We start from the raw sequence: 18,009 nt of genomic DNA, 5'->3' as shown, positions 1-18,009 counted from the left end.
CCAGATCAACCTGCTGGAAGGCCTCTATCTGACATACTCCAACAACTAAACAGCTGTATGGTGTCTCTCTGTGGTTCTGGGTGGGCTTTCTAAAGTCTGAGGAAATAACCCTGGGCTTTCTCAGGCTTTAATTTTTAATCATCTTTAGGCTTGGCACATACTACAGACTAAGAAGTCAGTATATCTCCACCTCTGCAGCTTTGATTCTCTTGTGATTCTCTGAAGTTTATGACAATGCAACACCAAATCACTGAGTACCTGAGTAAAGAACATGCACAATGTAAATATCAACTGAAATATTATTTTGACAGTGTTGTTCTTTGTTCTGTGCATCAAGCATGTTTTCTGCAGTGATGGTTGGACTTTATTGGAAGTGGTTCTGAAAAACTAAATGTAAAAAACAACAACTGTAATGACAGGATACGTTTTTTTCAGCCTAACCCTTCAGCACTTCATCAGTTGCACCACTTGGTGGCGTTGAGGAGCCGTTTGTGTGGCATCTGGCTTCATGCCGGGGGTCAGAGCCACAAACCCTGGGAAAAGCAGAGCTTTGTCCATATAAGGCTGCAATCCATCCGCTTCCCTCTTCCTCCCCAGCTCCTTTCCTCTGTCTTTCTCAGACCTGAGGGATATTTACAGAGAGAGAGCCTCGGCCAGCCTGCCCTTCCTTATTAGGAGCTCAGCTTGTTGTCAGTATTTCTTCTACCCTGCAGGACAGTGGTCCATCTCTCTGCTCTCAGATGAGACAAACAGATGGATGTTAACTACAACGCGACTCTCACAGCTTTTTACCCAGACGTCTACTACAGCATATGTAATGACACTTATTTCTATCATGTCAGTCAAGCCACTCATGATGTAGTGTCCACCTGGGAGCAGCAGTAGATTAATGTAACAGTCTAAACATACTGTAAAAACATCTCTGCTGCCCTGTTTCCTCTGTTAGGCTCACTGTGTTGCAGCTGTTATGGTCCTCTTTTTTTGTCTCCCCAGTGATGAAGAACATCTGGTTACCAGAAAACAGAACTGTACGCAGCGCTGAGACAATGTGGGTGAAGCAGCAAAAGAAAAACAGCAAACAAGCAGGTGACAACAAAATCTAAAAATGGAGAAATCCATGGATCACAACACGTTACTAAGAATTCTCCCAGTGTACATAAGAACCAGGCAGTTGCTACAAACACACTTTTTTTTATTAGGGTGCAGACATCCATTCAATATATTAGAAAACCAACATGTGAAGAAAGGCTACATGGAATTTTACTTCAAAGGGGGTATTATTCAAGACTAATATTTATACACTTACAATATACATAACCATGCTCCCTTGCCAGAGAGGAATTGACAATGAAAAACTATGAAAATAATATCTTTATCAATGGTAATAATTAAAACCATCCATAGCATAATAGGCTTTGACAGAACAGCAATTTCTATATAATTGTGCAATGACCTTTGACCTTCAGCTATCGGTAACTTCTCCCTCCACTTACTAAGTGAGAGGGTGCTGCTCTGACATAAGTTTGTCTGTCTGGAGGACGGGCAAAGCACCGCACATCTTTTATCGCTTTGCAGGGTGTAAAGTGCTGTGGTCGACTGACCTGGTCATTTTTAAGAGCATGGAGTGTGTCTGTGGTCACAAAAATAAAAATGTATGGAGGGGAAGTGCATAGGTGGAGAGGTAGGTGGGTTCAAACACTTGCATGTGGAAACAAAACAACCCAACAGAGCTTTGTGGACTTCCCCGTGTCATCACGATGGTGCTGAATGTAAAGAAAGAGCCAGGTTTTTTGTTGTTTTTTTTTCGTTTTTCTTTTTTTAAAGAACTACACCAAAACCTTTACTGCTTGACAACACGTTAGATTTGAACTGTGAGTGGGGTAAATTCGTGAATGTGTGACGTGAGTGTGTTCACAAAAAAATAAATACTAAGTGGGAGCTTTAAGGACCAAGCTGCCTTGTGCGCTCGTGGAATGTGCATGGAGGAAGTATGTGATGCACGCATAGGAATGTGTGTGCACGTTAATGTTCCCCTGATGCACAGTCGTAGTAGATGCTTCGTGTGTTGCAGCAGCCGCTGGCTTTCTGGCTGTTGTCGAGTCTCATGTTGCTGCTGTGGGAGCCTCTGAAATAGCCACAGGCCTTCATGCCATAGGTCTTCCTGTGACAAACGGGCAGTAAGGCACACAAAAGCCACTCCAGCTGTTCACAGAGAGGCATCACAATCCAAGTCAAGCTGTGGTGTTCATGTACGCAGGACATTCGGCTGCTTCTCTCCCCCTCTCTCTCTCTCTCTCACTCTTTGGCACTGGGAGGAATGTGTGGAAGCAGGGAGGGAGGGATGGATGGAGGGGAGGGGGGGTGGGGGGGTTCCCTGCTCTTCGTGTCTCTCCCTCTCAGTCTATTTGGAGAGTTTGCTGATGACACGGATCAGTGCTCCATTTTCATCTTTGAGACGCTGGTTGTCGGCTCTCAGGTCGACCAGAACCTGGTGGGAAACAGTTTGATAAATGTACGGCTTGCTTTCACGTTATTATGAGATATTGGATTATACATTATAGGCAGTTTTCACAACAGACAGTTTGATGAATTATTCAAATCAAGGCAATAAATGTTTCTAACAAAGCTGTCATCACACCATTTCAAAAAGTAGCAGGACACCTAATTCATGTTAATTAAAGTTGAGTTGAAGACAGCACACACAGGTTTTTGTAAACCATAAAAGGCCCCGATGACACACAGACGCGTCGCTACAGGCGCGGCAGCTTTAAAAACGCCTTGGCAAAGTGTATCTGGCAAAACAGCGTCGAGCGCCTGTGGAGCGGGGCTGCTTACGCAACCAAGCCAGATCAACAGGGAGGTGGGGGGGGGGGTTTGCTGTGCTATTGGATGAGGAGGGATAATAAAAGTGACCTTGAAGTATATAGTTCATCGTTATTAAATAATGTTAATATCAACCTTTCGTAAAGTAGTAAAGCCCGCCTCTCGCTCGATTTGATTGGTTGAGACACAGGGGAGGTAACCATAGAAACAAAACCGGCTAGCTGCTCAGGCTCTGTGGCCAACCTCACGATGAGCGAACACAAAACTATTTTTATCATGTGAAAGCAGCTTTACGCTGAAAAGTTGAGAATATTTTTAACTCTTTGTCGTCTAAAAAAACCCAGCGCATGGTGCAAGAGAGGGGCGCGCCGTACCATTGGAAACCACTGGTTTTGCTGGCGACGCATTTGAAGCATCTTGGTGTGATCGGGGCCTAAGGGCAGTGATGTTTTGCCGTTTTTGCTTTAGTGTAATGCAAACAAGTCATGTTTGAATCCTAGAGAACTAGAATTGACATCACAGAAATCATTTTTAATCCAGATATATATATTTTTGCATTCTAGAATCAGAGCATGTCAAAAAGAATTAAAGAAAAAGTTTGACATTTTGGAAAATAATTGTATTTGCTTTGTTGCCGAGAGTTAGATGAGAAGATCAATACCACTCTCATGTCTGTAAATATGAATATCCAGGTATCTAACTCTCTGCAAGACATCAAATAGGCATATTTCCCAAAATGCTCAACTATTCCTTTAAAGAAAAGGACTTTACCTATTGATTCTGTATTACTGGAGACATCAGACAATTATGAGAGGAAATAATGAGAGCGCAGAGATCAGATGGGTTTGAGGTAGTTATTTGGTAGACAAACAGAAACATCCATTAATGTGAAAAACAACAACATTTGAATCACATATAACAGAAAACAATTATCACACCCTCTGAAAACAGGTCGAGAGAGGCTGTACAGTATAAAACAACTCTACAGTGCTCCTCCACAACACTGCTGCCTGCACAAGCTAAAGCCAAGCTAATCAAGCAGAAGCATGCAAAGTGTCTGCGGCCATGATAACACTCGTCTCCTCACCTTTAGCTCCTCCTCCAGCTCAGCCATTCGCCGCTCCAACATCCTCCGGTCCTGACGCCGCCAGGGAAAGGTAACGGAGAGTGGGGGCCAGAGAGGAGGTGATGTAGAGAGGAAGAAGGTGAGTGAAAACAGGTGAAGAAGTGAAGAGAAGAGAAGAGAGGAGAGAGAGCGTCAACAGACAGCTGGTGTGGCAGTAGTGAGGCAGTTGAAGCTACAACAACAAGTCAACACCATCAGCAGGGATGCGTTACCTTTCTCTCCAGGTCCAGCATGGCTGAACAGTCACTGAGGCGCTCCTGTCTCTGTTGGATGCAACAAATCAGATTAACGTCACCACAACATCACGCCTATATGATCACCACAAGGCCTGTGTACAAACAGACGTAAGTTACAACCTGCAACATCTTCATGTGGACTCTTTTGCTCATTTGTATTCATTTTGTTTTTGGAAAAAAGCCTTAATTTCACAATCATAGCGTCAGTATTACTGCAAGTACATTCACATGGCACTGTGCATTTAAGTCACCTGCGTGGCCTTCTCCAGGTCCATCCTGGTCTGACTGATAATCCTCTGAGTGTCCTGCAGCTGAGACTGGAGCTGACTATTTTCTCTGGAGACCTCCTCAAACAGCTGACGCACACAAACACACAGAGCAGTAAATAACTAGGTTCAAACAAGAAAAACACATTTTCCTGACAGTTCTGTCTTCTGACCTTCTTAAAATCCTTGGAGTCAGAGCCTCCTCCCTGGGTGCAGTCGATAAAGGACCTGAGTAGACGAGCAGAGCAGAGGTCAGAGACACTGCTATCATTGAGACGGTGCTGACAGAATAAAGAAAGAGGACAAATCAAACAGGTCAAAGGCTGAACTCATACCTGGAACTCAAGTGTTGGTCTGTCTGTAAAACAGAGAAGACAATTTGTTAAATCACTTTTTCCATTTTTGATTTAGTCTTAAATTTAGTCTCGTGTAAAATGTCCTAGTTAGTTTTTAAATCATATTTAGTCGACCTCATCCTGTTTTTAGTTGACTAAAAGTCTGGGCATCTTGTCTTAGTCAAAGAAAACTTTAACTATATATTTAATAGTAGTTTTAGTCAAATGAAAACTTTTTATCTACAATTTTTTAATTATCAAGTTACAGGTACATCTCAATAAATTAGAATATCGTGGAAAAGTTCATTTATTTCATTAATTCAATTTAAAAAAGTGAAACTCATATTATATGGATTCATTACACACAAAGTGAAATATTTAAAGCCTTTATTTGTTTTAATCTTCATGATTACAGCTCATGAAAACCCAAAAATCAGTATCTCAGAAAATTAGAATATTGTGAAAAAGTTCAATATTGTAGAGTCACGGTGTCACACTCTAATCAGCTAATGAACTCAAAACACCTGCACAGGTTTCCAAACATTTGGAGGAGCTTCACAAGGACTGAGGCTGGAGTCAGTGAAGAGCCACCACGCACAGACGTATCCAGGATATGGGCTACAACTGTCGCATTCCTCGTGTCAAGCCACTCCTGAACCAGAGGCAACGTCCGAAGCGTGTTACCTGGGCTAAGGAGAAGAACAACCGGTCTATTGCTCTCAGTGGTCCAAAGTCCTCTTTTCAGATGAAAGTAAATTTAGTATTTAGATTGTTTCCAGTCAGTAATGATTTGGGAGCCATGTCCACTGCGTTATCTGAAGTCCAAAGTGAACGCAGCCTTCTACCAGGAAGCTTCAGAGCACGTCATGCTTCCTTCTTCTGACAAGCTTAATGGAATTGCTGATTTCATTTTCCAGCAGGACTTTGCACCTGCTCACACTACCAAAAGTGGTTTACTGACCATGGAATCAATGTGCTTGATTGGCCCGCAAACTCCCCTGACCTGAACCCTATAGAGAATCTCTGGGGTAATGTCAAGAGGAAGACGAGAGACACGAGACCCAACAATGCAGACAAGCTGAAGGCCACTATCGAAGCAACCTGGGCTTCCATAACCCCTCAGCAGTGCCACAGGCTGATCGCCTCCATGCCACGCCACATTGATGCAGTAATTCATGCAAAAGGAGGCCCAACCTAGCACTGAGTGCAGACACATGAACATACTTTTCAGAAGGCCGACATTTCTGTATTAAAATATTTATTTTCATTGGTCTTATGTAATATTCTAATTTTCTGAGATACTGATTTTGCAGCTCTAATTTGAAAATTGCATGTTGATATAGTCACAGTTAGGGTGACTCTCGTTAGGGACGAGACTATGACGTCGGTGCCGTCTCGTAATTGTCTCGTCTTAGACGAGAAAAAAAAAAAGGTTAACGACGTATTTAGTCATAGTTTGCGCTAACGAAATTAACACCGGAAGACAAGCAAAGTAGTTATGGTCGGCGTCTTAGGTTCCAGTATATTATGAATACAAATAAACGTGCACACACACACACACACACACCTGTGGATCCAGCCCACTGCCTGAGAACTCTTCCTCTCCACTGGGATCATTGTCATCACTCTGCAGATGACACAGACAACACAATGTCTTCTTATAAAACACTTAAGTCAAGTCACAACATTACTGCTTTTTGTTTTTTCATTCCCGCATTCATATTCCAGATAAAAAGATGTTCGTGGCAGTTACCTCTCCGGTCCTCTGTGCCTTCCTCCTGGCCCGAGCTTGTCTCCTCTCCCTGCGCTCCCTGGCCCATCGCTCTGTCTCGCTCTCCCCTGTGCTGGCCTCAACATCTGGAACGAAGCCAGACAGCAGTCGTTTGAGAGCAAATCAAATGTTTTAACAAACAAAACACATTTTCAAGCTCTTTGTTTTGTGAGAAGAGGGAAGGGGTGATGTGTACCTCTCCTGTCAGACGTCTGAGGGCGTGGAGTACCAGCGGGCTGTGTGAGGCCCAGCAGGTCAGACTTCTGCAGACTGGCAATACGAGACCTCCAGCTCACTTCCTGTAAACACAGTATCCCCAGCTATGTGATGTCACATGACATTATATAACAACAGTCAACTCAGGCCTATAACTCTGATCTATGGCTCTCACCCCCTCCTCTCCCTTCTTTGCTTTTGCCTCCTTCTCCTTCTCTTCCTCCTCCTTCTTTTCTCTCCCTTTGTTGTCTGTCTTCATCGTCTTCTCTGCCTCCTGCAGATCTGTTAGCGTCACCCCCTTGGTGTGAAAAAGAGAAAACACAGTCTTATGTACCAGACTGACAGACGGTACTTCTGTGAGCATGCAGTAAAAACATGCGAGCCGATGATGTTTGTACCTGAGTGGAGCGGCGGGACTGCCGAGCGTGTCTGGAGCGAGCCTTCCTCTGTGCTTCTGCCTCCTCGTCCCGCACTGGCGTCAGATATGATCTACACAAGTCGCACACTTTTAGATTCATTCACAATCATCCACGATCCCTGCAGCGTGGTTGTATGCCGCCACAAAACGGTCCAGCGGCAGTTTGCTTCCATGTCTGTCCAAAATGTCATCACTTCATCATTTTAACCAATTAGACATTCTTGTGAAATTGTCATAATTAGAGTATTAACAAAAACATGTTTTGTGATGTCACAGCTATTTTGACCTTTGACCAACAAATTGTAATCAGTTCTTCTTCTGGTCCAAGTGGAAGTCTGCGCTTTGAAGAAATTCCATTAAAAAGGTTCCTGAGATATCGCGTTCATGAGAATGGGACGGACATCCAACAAACAGAATGCCTCTGCTCACGGCTATTGCCAGCGCGGAGGCATTAACATACCCCTTTAACATATACACTCACTCACACACACACACACACACACACACACACACACACACACACACACACACAGCCTTGACTCACTTGCGCCTCTGCTTGGCCTCCTGTTCGCCCGTGGTCGTGCTCCGAGAGTTGGAGGTGGTGACGGCAGACTGATCCTTCTTTTCCGTCTGTTCCTGAGGAAGTCTTATGGAGAAAGATAAGAGGTGACTCTCAGATTTTACACACAAATAAGGACATTTTATTGGAACATTTGTATAAAAAAAGAAATACCTCTGGCCCAAGACGCTGTTAAGGCGGCTGAGTCCAGCAGAGCTTGTTCCTGTGCTAGCTGAGGTCATGGTGGGGTCATCCAGTCTCTTTCCATAAGATGAGCTAGAAACAAGACAAAGCCCGTTGGAAACACAAAGGCATCTTTCACAGCCACACACACACAATAATATTAGTGTTCACTGCTGGGGGAATGTAATAAGCTGTGACATAGCAATAATAAAATCACACACAAACAGGAGAGCAAACAAATACAAGACGGGCAGTGAGCAGCACCACTGACCTGTGAAGCAAAGAGGGGGTGGAACTAGTGAGGTCATTCCCTGATTGACTATGAAGGCGCCGGGTGTAAGAGGAGCTACGACTTAGCCAACTGAGGAAGAGACAGGGTGACAAGGGCACATATACAGTGACTCAGAAAAACACAATCTGGGGATTCACAAGCGCAGAAGGAGCATTTGAGAGCACCGGCCCACCTGTTGGAGTTGTCAGGGCTGGTGTCTGGAATACTGAAGAGCCTCCGTGTCGGGATGGGCGGCACCCGAGCGAGCTTCGGCTCCTGAGAACCAGGGGTGAGATCGGTTCGTCAGTGTTTTATGCGACTCAATGAATGGAAGCTGTAAAAGAAGCCTTTATCTGGAGTCACGTTAGATTCATACAACAATAACTCGTTTCATGGACGTATAAATCCTTGAATCATGTGAGCACAGGCTGTGGTGGGTACCTTGGTGTCGGGTTCAGAGCTGAGGCGGGGGCTGGAGGCAGAGCGGGTCATGCCCAGGACGGTCTCTGCAGGTCTGCTGGGATCCTGGCTGGCGTCGGACAGTCCCGCTGAGCCCAGAGTCACCGAGCTGCCTGCTTTCCTCAGAGACGTTCTCCAGGAGCCCGGGGCCTCGGGGGCTGGGGGCTTGCCTGGGTCCTGCTACAGAGTCAGCAGAAGTCATCACCTGAATAGTTGCCATGCAGCTAAAAACACACATTTGTTGTTCTCTATATATTACCTTTTTCACTTGGCTGGCAGCAGTAGTCGTTGGCATGGAGGTAGGAAGCAGGCCGGTGGCATTGCGTTTGTTATTCAAGTTGTTTATGATCTCTCGGTTTTTCGCTTTCTCTGAAACCGTGCAAAGGTCAGAAATGAATAAATCACTAGTAGAATCAGTTCTGAAATACAACTTCTCTCTTTAATATTATTAGTAATCACAACACAGCCTCCCTTTAAAATACAGACACCAGCAGCTCCTCTTACCCGACTCTGCGTCGCTCTCTGATTCGCTCTCCTCCTCCGAGCTGGAGCTGCTGGAGGCCTTCCCCTGGCTCTGAGGCTGGCTCTGTCCCGTCTGCCCTTCCTCCTCCTCGTCCTCAGCCGGGCTGCTCTGCAGGGCAGGAGGTGGGTGCTTCTCCCGCTCGTGAAGATAGATCTTTTCCTTACTGCTCATACGAGAGATAGAAGTCCTGCAGGGGCGGGGCCAAGGTGGGGTGGAACAACAGGTGGCATGCAGGGAGCTGATCAGTGAGGGCAATCATTCCACATGCAGCCAATTAGAGCGAGCATGCGCCAATCAACACATCGGTGGGTGGAACAGTGGGTCACTTTTTGGGATGCCATGTGCAGCTCTGCTATCACTAGATCACCAATGTGCTACACGGAGCTTCAACCTAAAGCTTTTTACTTAATTGCTTATTTCTTTTAATAATCTTTCCTCAATATGTGACAATGCAAATTTCAGCAAACTAAAGCATCTACACAAATGTTTGTCCCAACCACTTACTATATACTAAAGTATATGCTTTGGACTAATTACATGGTGTACTAGTTTGGCGTTCAGTATGCAAGAAATTCACTTATATTGTGCTTTAAGTTCTAAACTACTGCCAGTATAACATTTGGAAACTCAATGCTTAATTTGCTAGATTAGCCAAAAATCAGATATTAATGTCTTTTAACCTTAAACAGTTTTGCAATGGATACGCCAGACAATTCACTGCATGTTAGATTCTATAGATCCATATTGCAAATACCAAAGAGCTAGTTATAAATGCTCCTTTAAAAAGACATTGTATTTTCTTAATACAGTGTTTCATTTTTACTTTACTTTTATTGTTATTCTTTGTGATGGCAGAGATGATTACTGTTCTGAATTTGAGGTGTTTTAGAGTATATACACTCATTTGAATTACTCCAATAAGTACACACTATATACTGAAAACAGTAACATTTAGTATTCAGTAAGGAACTGGGACACAGAATGTCTCTGCCTGCAACATCTATCCAGTGTAATGTCAGTGGACAGAAGCAACAAGGTTCAAAGGAATGCTGGGACTGTTAACATCATACCTGCATGCAAACTACTGGTACTGGGATGACTGGGATTCAGCTGAGGAACAGCGTAGCGTGTGCCCACATACACACACAAACACATGCCCACACACCAACACACTGGCACTGACCTGCGTGTGCGAAGTGGTACCATGGAGATTTGCTGGCTTGTCTCAATAACAGGAGTCTGTTTCTCTTTCTCGCTGCGTAACTGAAGAGGAATATAAACACACATAAACACAGAGAACATTCGCCGCTGTAAAACCATCAATCATATCAGGTTTATCTAACTAAGTGAGATAGTTGTGAAGGCGGACTCACAGCATTCTGCTTCTTCTGCAGCTCCTCCAGAGTGTCCGCGAGGTTCTCATGTGCAACATCTAGAGGTGTTTGGCCCTACAAGGACATTCACAGTGCATCATCAGTCACGGCACAAATAAAGGCTTCATTTTATACATCAGAGGAAAGGTTGTTTGTCTCGCGCTCACCACAATGTTGACGGCACCCATATCACACATATTGTCAGCCAGCAGGGAGCACACCTCCTCCTGCCCCCAGTGAGCTCCTGCATGCAGGGGCGTCCACCCGTCGATGTCCCTGCCGTCCACGTCCACCTCACACTGTAGCAGCACCCTGAAGAAGGGAGGAAACATACAAGAGGGGGAGAAGATGAGTGAAGGCGAGAGGTGTGATACCAAATTAAGACAAAAGCTAACAAGCCGTCATTGCTCTCGTGTGTGTGTGTGTGTGTACACTGGGTCTCACTTCAGGACTTCGATGTAGCCTTTGGCAGCGGCGACGTGCAGAGCGGTTGCCTTGGTGTTTGGGTGAGGTGTGAGGGTGCCACCTCCTGCCAGCACTGCCATGGCGTCTTGGAGCATGACCCTCTCCTCCTCCTTTCTGGCCTTGTCCACGTCGATAGCTGCGATGCATACGTGAAAAAACAGTGGCACTTAAAAACACAGGCAAGGGCTACACAGAGCAGTTTGAAACTTCATCGATAACGTTGACATTCAAATTCTAAATCAACATTTGAATTCTGCACAGTTGCAGATAGAGATTAGGCTACACTAATATTATTAGTATATTATGCTATTTGTAGATTTATTTTCCATTTGGTGGCTGCGTAGCGTGTCCAACAATTTAACAGTGTTGTAAAGTCCAAAAGTCAAGGTTTATGGAAAAGAGGATTAATGTAATCCAAAAACCAAAGTTTACTAAATATTTTTGACATAATTAAATAGTATGTTTCAATCCATATTTGTTGGCGTATATATTTAAATAGAAGATTTATTTTGGGTGATAACATCATTAAATATGAAGACAGCAAAGCTTTATTTAAAAACATCAATAGCTTCAAAAGTTGAAAAAAAGGACATCGTCTACAACCTTATTAACGCAGACACACACAAACATCTGATTTTAGACCTTTGAAAACTGAAAAATCACTTTTCAGTTTAATCTATAACACATACTGTAAACTGCAGACAAAATATTCAATTTCATATTCATTATTCATACATTTGTCATCCGTGATTTCAGTTGCATGATGGATCTCTGCAATGTGTGTTCTTGACAGTGATGAAGATAAAAGCCTGGAGCCTCAGTACAGTTCAGTACTACGAAGGTCACAGAACATTTGGTACACAATGACTCTGTCCTCATTTATATGCCTATTTTTGTCTTCTCTGAGTGAAACGTGTGCTTTAAAACGTGACCGCTTGTAACAAAAATGCAGAGCAGGGTTTGGGCATTTATGAAAATTATTTTTGAAGTGTTTTTCGCTCCAAGTAGCCTGAGCTCTGTAGGAGTTCCTAATTTATTCCACTCATAAAAAAATAATTAAAAGAAATGATGCCAAGGCTATTGAGAAACACTCATTCAAACCATATGGACTATACCTAAAAGCACCTTATCATCATTGCAGCGCCTTCGTACCCGAGTGGCTACAGTGCATGAGATCTGACCGCAACGTTCAATCCTGGCCTTGGGGATCCTTTGTTGCATGTCACACCCCTCTCTATCTACCCTATTTCTACGCAGTCCTCTGACCTAACCTGCACCTAATCATCGACATGGCAGCCTCCCTCAAGCTGACATTTGCAAATCATGATCTGATACTTCATGTACAGACATACTGTAAAAGAAAACCTCTACCCGATCAGTGAAACTACTTACTAGATAGATTTCTGATAGAATAATATAACAAATGTTAGTTGGAAATGTCAGAATATAGAACATTTAACAAAATAAGGCAGAGCACAGCCAAGCTGGAGTGGAGTTGTTAATGTCGGTGCAAAGCGATTCCTCACCTTGTTTTTTGATTTCACCCTTGAGAAGTCTCTCCATGGCGTCTTCTGTGGCCACGTCCAGAGGAAGCTCTCCTTCACTGTTCACCGCCCCGACGTGAGCACCGTGCTCTATCAGGTATCTTCGAAGACAAAAACACAGGCGGCATACGGCGTCGAGTTGAGAATGAAAAAGGTAAACTAGAATATTATGATTATATTTCTTAAATGTATAAACACTGATATCAACATTGTACGTATCATTCTCAACCATAGCATTTTGAACACTGACTCAACTGTGATGTAGGCCTGATACTTTGGGGTATTTAAGTTAAATGGCAGTGATGTGTCAACACTCACTTAGTGATCTGGATGAAACCGCAGGAGGCGGCGGCGTGCAGAGGAGTCCAGCCCTCATTGTCCCCTCTGTTGACATCACTCCCGCTCTCCACCAGAAACTGCACCATCTCAGCATTTTCATCAATGCAGGCCTGCCAGAGGACACACAACCACATGATGGATCGCTATACAAGTGTTTACTGTTGGTCGTTTATTATGAGAATCCCCACTATGCACATAAAACAAAAAACAAAAACAGAAACCAGACAGCGCACGGCACACGGCACACAGCAGTCACACTGCAGTGTTAGTACAAGTAGAAAATATCTTATACTCGCTTCATTTTGGTTTGTTGTGAAAGTCAAAACTGCAAACACTTCTAAAATGTATTACATTCATCTAAAGCACTGGGGCTAAAACAATGACTACTGTGTCTACTTGCAATGACTTTCTGCTAAGTGGGCTGCTAAAAGCCCTCAAGTACTTGCCAAAACATTCACTTTGTAACGCGGGTGAAACAGCGGATCTATTTAGCTGCTTTTCCTGAAGCGACGTCGAGCAGAGATCCCAATGTGACCCAAAACAAGTCCCGGGATGAATCCCATGAGGACCTCATGGGATTCATGCCTGATTATTATGTTATATTGCTTTAATATGAGAAAGAACATCAGAGGGTAGAATCTGAGTATGCCTCTTTTTTTAAGTAAACCTTTTTTATACTTCAAAGCTCTGGTTATTAAAATTAATTCTTAAAAAGAGTCACAAAACTTGCCAGTGGGGTAACATTATTTCAGCCTCTTTTAAATACAAACAGATTTCAAGAATTTCCTAGAAATAAGGGTTAACCTTGATTTCTGCACTAGTATCAAAGGAAGTTGATTTGTAATAGAAACAAATTGCTTCCCACAGTGGTAGTTTTCCCTTTTTTTGAATAAATTAAAAAGTTGCATTCTTCAATTGTTGACAAACATTACTAGAAAAGAGATTGTTTGCAGCGACTAGCTCTTAAACAGATAACGATCAGCCTAAATGAAGAGAATGTTAAGCCTCCGGTCTTAATGTGAAATAACGCAAAATATTACTTATTACTGCAGAAACTAATGTGAATGCATAACAATTTCCCAGAGCCCAAAGTAATGTCGTCATATTGCTTGTTTTGTCTGAAAACAGTCAGAAATCCAAATATATTTAATGGAAAGTATATAAAAAATGTAATAATAAAGCTGGAAACATCAGACACTTTTGCTATAGACAAATTTCTGTAAGAATTATTTTATCATTCCTGCACTGAGCACACAGGAAGTTCTTTACGTATTATAGAAAATAAGGGATTTAGGCATCAATTACAGAACAAAACAAAACTAGGAGTCTACAGCCATGTTAGCGCCGCTGTGAGGATGTTAGACTGTGGTGCTTCGAGCTAAATGCTAAAATGTCAACATGTTCCCAATGACACGATATTAAGGAGCTACTTTAGATTAGCATGCTAACATTTACTAGTTAGTACTAAACCCAAAGTACAGCTGAGACTGATGGGATGTCATTAGTTTTGCAGGTATGTGGTCATAAACCAAAAAGTGTTGGACAAACTCAAAGTCATTTCAATTCATCCTCCAATATCTGTGCCAGTTTTCATGACAATCCATCCCATAGTTGTTTTATCACGACTGATATTTCACTCAATACCACAGGGTTTAGCCTCATGGCGGCGTATGTACAAAATGCCAAGGCTATCCCTCAAATGGTTGTTGAGATATTTCAGTCTGGACCAAACTGCACCGACAGACCGACATTGCCATCCCTGGAGTCATGTCGCTAACATGGCTAAAAATACTTAAGAAGATTTTTGCAGTGTAAACAAGTAGCTCTAAAACAGATATAAATCAGCCTGAATTGAGTGTTAATTACAAAAAAAATAGTGACTACGATTAATCTGTACTGGTGTAAAAACGAAAAAAGGCAGGCACACCACTTACTATTATACTTTTAAAATAAAATAAAAATAAAATGAGGCCAACCTTTATGCATTTCCCACTGTGATACTACCTAAACAAGGACTGTGTTTTAGTCAGATTTCATCACTAACAGCTGATGAGAGGACATCTGCTCAGAACAGGACTGCACCCCGTAATGTGACAGCGTTTCAGGGCATTCATTATCATCAGTTACTCTGCAGGACGCCACAGTAGCAAGTGTCTGTAGTCACACATAACCGCATCCATCAGGCCGTCTTAAGCTACCTAAGAGGCTTTGCTTTTGGGTTAAATCAACTAATCACAAAGCTGCTACAAGTCTCCAGCCTCCTTCACAATATAAGATAATTAGGCAGGTAGTAGCTTTGGTTGGAAAAAAAACAAAAACGTGGTTGTTTTAAGAGCCTTAGATGAGGCTCCTAGTACAAAGCAGAGCCAGAACCTTGCGAGTCAAAAGCAGCGTTCACTGGCGGCAGAGGGGGATCCCTCAGAACAAGTGGGTGCTCCTAGCTGAATGAATGAACAGAGGGCACTTCTCGCGCCCTCCGAGGGTGCACACACAGCCTCCCAGCAGACTCCTTCACTGGGTCATCAAGTGACTCATTGTGGAAATCGCCTTTGACAACAGCAGTTTGAGGAATGTTTTCCATTTCTTCATCCGAAATCCCTAAAGTCCCCACCATTGGGAATTGGCAAGGGGAAGGAGAAATAGAGAGAAGACGAAAGAGGAGGAGGAGGAGCAGGAGGAGGAGGGGGGGGGGCAATGGAGAGTGAAAGCATAGTGGAGAAGACGGAAAGCCTTTGGATGGAGAGGATGGAAAGTTTGGAGAGTGTGGGCCTATATTTAATTCTGATTGCCAAGCAACCGATGAGCAACAGGGGAGAAAGGGATGGAGGGACCACACTGGGTGACATGTGGATCGACCAAAAGTGGGTACTCTCACCCAACATCCAGGCATGCTCATTTAATCATCTGAACCGGTCATGGGAAGGCAACTTCATCAAATACACAGAGTTGGCTTAAATTAGGGGGAAAACACCAATCATCCCCAAGCATGACGTAACTGCTAGCACACGGCTGAGCCACAATTTGGCTCCAGTGGGCAGGAAAATTAAAAGCACAACATCTTTTATGTTGACAAGCTTGCTTGGATATCAAAGTTGAATCCTTGTGACTGTGAGCTAAATGCGAAGAGACAAGCAATGTGTTTATGACACGCGGTATCATAAAAGCAGAGGAAATACTGCATCAACGAAGGCTTGTGTGACAGTGATGTTGTCCAGACTGCTCCTCTGTGTTATTACTGAAGTGAAGGGGAGGGAGGGAGGGACCTTAAAGGCTCAGCTGCATTAAGACTAGAACATGCTCAGAAGAAGTGTAGCCAATTTGGGACATGCAAAAGCAACAATCCTCAAACTGAGATTAAAAACTGAAGGTTCAAATCTCCTCAATGATTCTGCCATAGATGGAGTCAACAGGCTTCCATTTTGCTTAATCCCTTGAGAGAAATACTAAAGACCTGTTGATCAGATGATGAAAATGACCGACTATTTGAACTGAGACTGTGAGCCAGTGCCTTTTAATGTCTAGAAATGATCCCCCAGGCTCTTCTACAGGTGTTACTGTGTGCTGCTCACTGCTATGCCCACATATCTACATTGTATGCAATAAAAAAAGAGCCTATCATTTACTAAATACAACAGTGTGGACGGCCCAACCTACCAACAGGCTGATAAACTAACACACAGGCCAGAAGTGCTGCTGCTGCTGGGACTCTTAAAAACAAATGATAAAGTGACGGGTTCAGTTTGAGATAAAGTAACGGCTCGTAAAAGCAACGGAACTGTTTAGTCTTTACCTCTAACTAACTTAACGTTAACTCCACGATGAGTTACGTTAATGCTTCTTTGCTGTGAGGATCATTAACGGATAAACGTTGCCGCTGTCTGAGCGACAGTTAGAAACAACTCAACGGTTAACTCATAAACACGTAGCTGAATCCACACGGCCGTTAACGGTTACAGAGTATTGTTAACTTTCCTACCTGATGAAGCGCTGTCAGTCCGTCTATATTGGCGTGGTTGATGTCAGCTCCCTGCCGGAGTAGCACTGCCACCTCCTCCCGGTCTCCGGCGGAGCAGGCGGCCATAAACACGGCTCCTTGGGCGAACCGGACTTTCGCCCGCCGCGTCCCGGAACCGCTCAAAGTTTCCCGGGCCTCCGATCCCGTCTGATCTGTTTCTGAGCCCAGCCATCGCTGCAGCTGATCCTGCCGTCGCTGTTTGGCAGCTTCGGACCGGGAATGGTCAGTGGCCGCCATCTTCCCTGGTCTGTCCCGGACAGATTCAGCTCATGGTACGAGGAGAAGGAGCGGTGTGGCTGGTTTGGATTGAGCCTGCCTGCCCCGGGCTGTGCCCCCTGGTGGAGACAACCTGGAACCAGAGTCGTGAACTTCACTGCGAACTTCTGACTGAGTGGCAGTCCTATGCTACCTTCAAGGGCTACTCGGAAAGTACTAACTCAGTGGGAGGGCAGTGTATTTTCTTCATAATACTGTACTGCATTAACACTCTAGTGTCTTTTGTTTTCTTCACAGCAGTCTAAAACAAAGAATAAATATTGCAAGTGTTATTTTCTCATAGACTACGTTATGACTAATACCTTTTCTAGCTGGATAAAAATAAATAAGTCTAAACAAATTAAAGTGCAGACAAAGAACTCTAATAAATAAAATAATAACATAAAAAATAAGCCCTTTTTCCATTACAGTAGTATATTTGATTTTAGTACTATGCTATTCTATTTCAGGGCCCAAGTTCTCATAATTGTACTTCATAATAAAAATATAACGTGTGTATGCTGCCTTTTTCTGATATGATCATGTGCTTACAAAATAAATTCTCTTATGACACCAGTTCATTATGAATGTATAGTGTGCCTGGGTGACATTCAGAATAAAGCAGATTACTTAAATATTATAGCCTAATACTATGTTAATAATACTTTCCAAATATACTCAGGGAACATAAAACAAATATAAACCATTTTATGTATGTTTACATTTATTTAAAGTTAACTGTATTTATATTTACAATACTTGTACTTATATTTTTATATTTTTGCACTACATTTGTACCTTGTCTTGCATCTTGTTCTGTATCTGTTTTTGT

At 43.2% G+C, this 18,009-nt stretch overlaps 1 protein-coding gene across 8 annotated transcripts; it reads right to left on the bottom strand.

Moving 5' to 3' along the window:
• Positions 1 to 1,175: 1,175 nt before the first annotated feature.
• On the bottom strand, positions 1,176 to 17,306 carry LOC115009748 (protein phosphatase 1 regulatory subunit 12A). 8 transcript variants are annotated; one of them, XM_029433960.1, is made up of 25 exons: positions 16,884 to 17,159; positions 12,887 to 13,017; positions 12,551 to 12,669; positions 11,004 to 11,160; positions 10,727 to 10,871; positions 10,560 to 10,634; positions 10,370 to 10,449; positions 9,168 to 9,373; positions 8,923 to 9,032; positions 8,646 to 8,843; positions 8,398 to 8,480; positions 8,205 to 8,294; positions 7,925 to 8,026; positions 7,736 to 7,837; positions 7,172 to 7,262; positions 6,949 to 7,071; positions 6,754 to 6,856; positions 6,540 to 6,643; positions 6,354 to 6,413; positions 4,787 to 4,809; positions 4,625 to 4,679; positions 4,437 to 4,541; positions 4,162 to 4,212; positions 3,911 to 3,961; positions 1,176 to 2,488 (listed from the first exon to the last, which is right to left on the bottom strand). In XM_029433960.1, exons 1-25 carry the CDS (start codon positions 17,157 to 17,159, stop codon positions 2,402 to 2,404), a joined length of 2,727 nt encoding a protein of 908 aa, XP_029289820.1. In that variant the 3' UTR covers positions 1,176 to 2,401. The 8 variants fall into 8 exon arrangements, with proteins under 8 accessions (XP_029289820.1, XP_029289822.1, XP_029289818.1 ...); XM_029433962.1 differs by lacking the exon at positions 4,787 to 4,809 and adding an exon at positions 3,595 to 3,611 and having other exon boundaries at positions 4,625 to 4,732; XM_029433958.1 differs by lacking the exon at positions 4,787 to 4,809 and having other exon boundaries at positions 4,625 to 4,732; positions 8,646 to 8,840; positions 16,884 to 17,306.
• Positions 17,307 to 18,009: the final 703 nt, after the last annotated feature.

This window comes from Cottoperca gobio, chromosome 6 (assembly GCF_900634415.1).
Source record: "Cottoperca gobio chromosome 6, fCotGob3.1, whole genome shotgun sequence".
In the NCBI taxonomy this organism is placed as follows: domain Eukaryota; kingdom Metazoa; phylum Chordata; class Actinopteri; order Perciformes; family Bovichtidae; genus Cottoperca; species Cottoperca gobio.
The sequence above is the reverse complement of the archived record's forward strand: the minus strand, read 5'-3'. Positions and strand labels throughout refer to the sequence as shown.

Bases quoted from the DNA above. Each gene is read 5' to 3' on its own strand.
- LOC115009748 (XM_029433957.1), bottom strand. From the start codon at position 17,159: ATGGCGGCCACTGACCATTCCCGGTCCGAAGCTGCCAAACAGCGACGG. The intron at 4,213-4,436 runs GTGACTTAAATG...TGCATCCAACAG, and splicing joins ACCTGGAGAAGGCCACGCAG to AGACAGGAGCGCCTCAGTGA. The intron at 3,962-4,161 runs GTAACGCATCCC...TGGCGGCGTCAG, and splicing joins TGCTGGACCTGGAGAGAAAG to GACCGGAGGATGTTGGAGCG.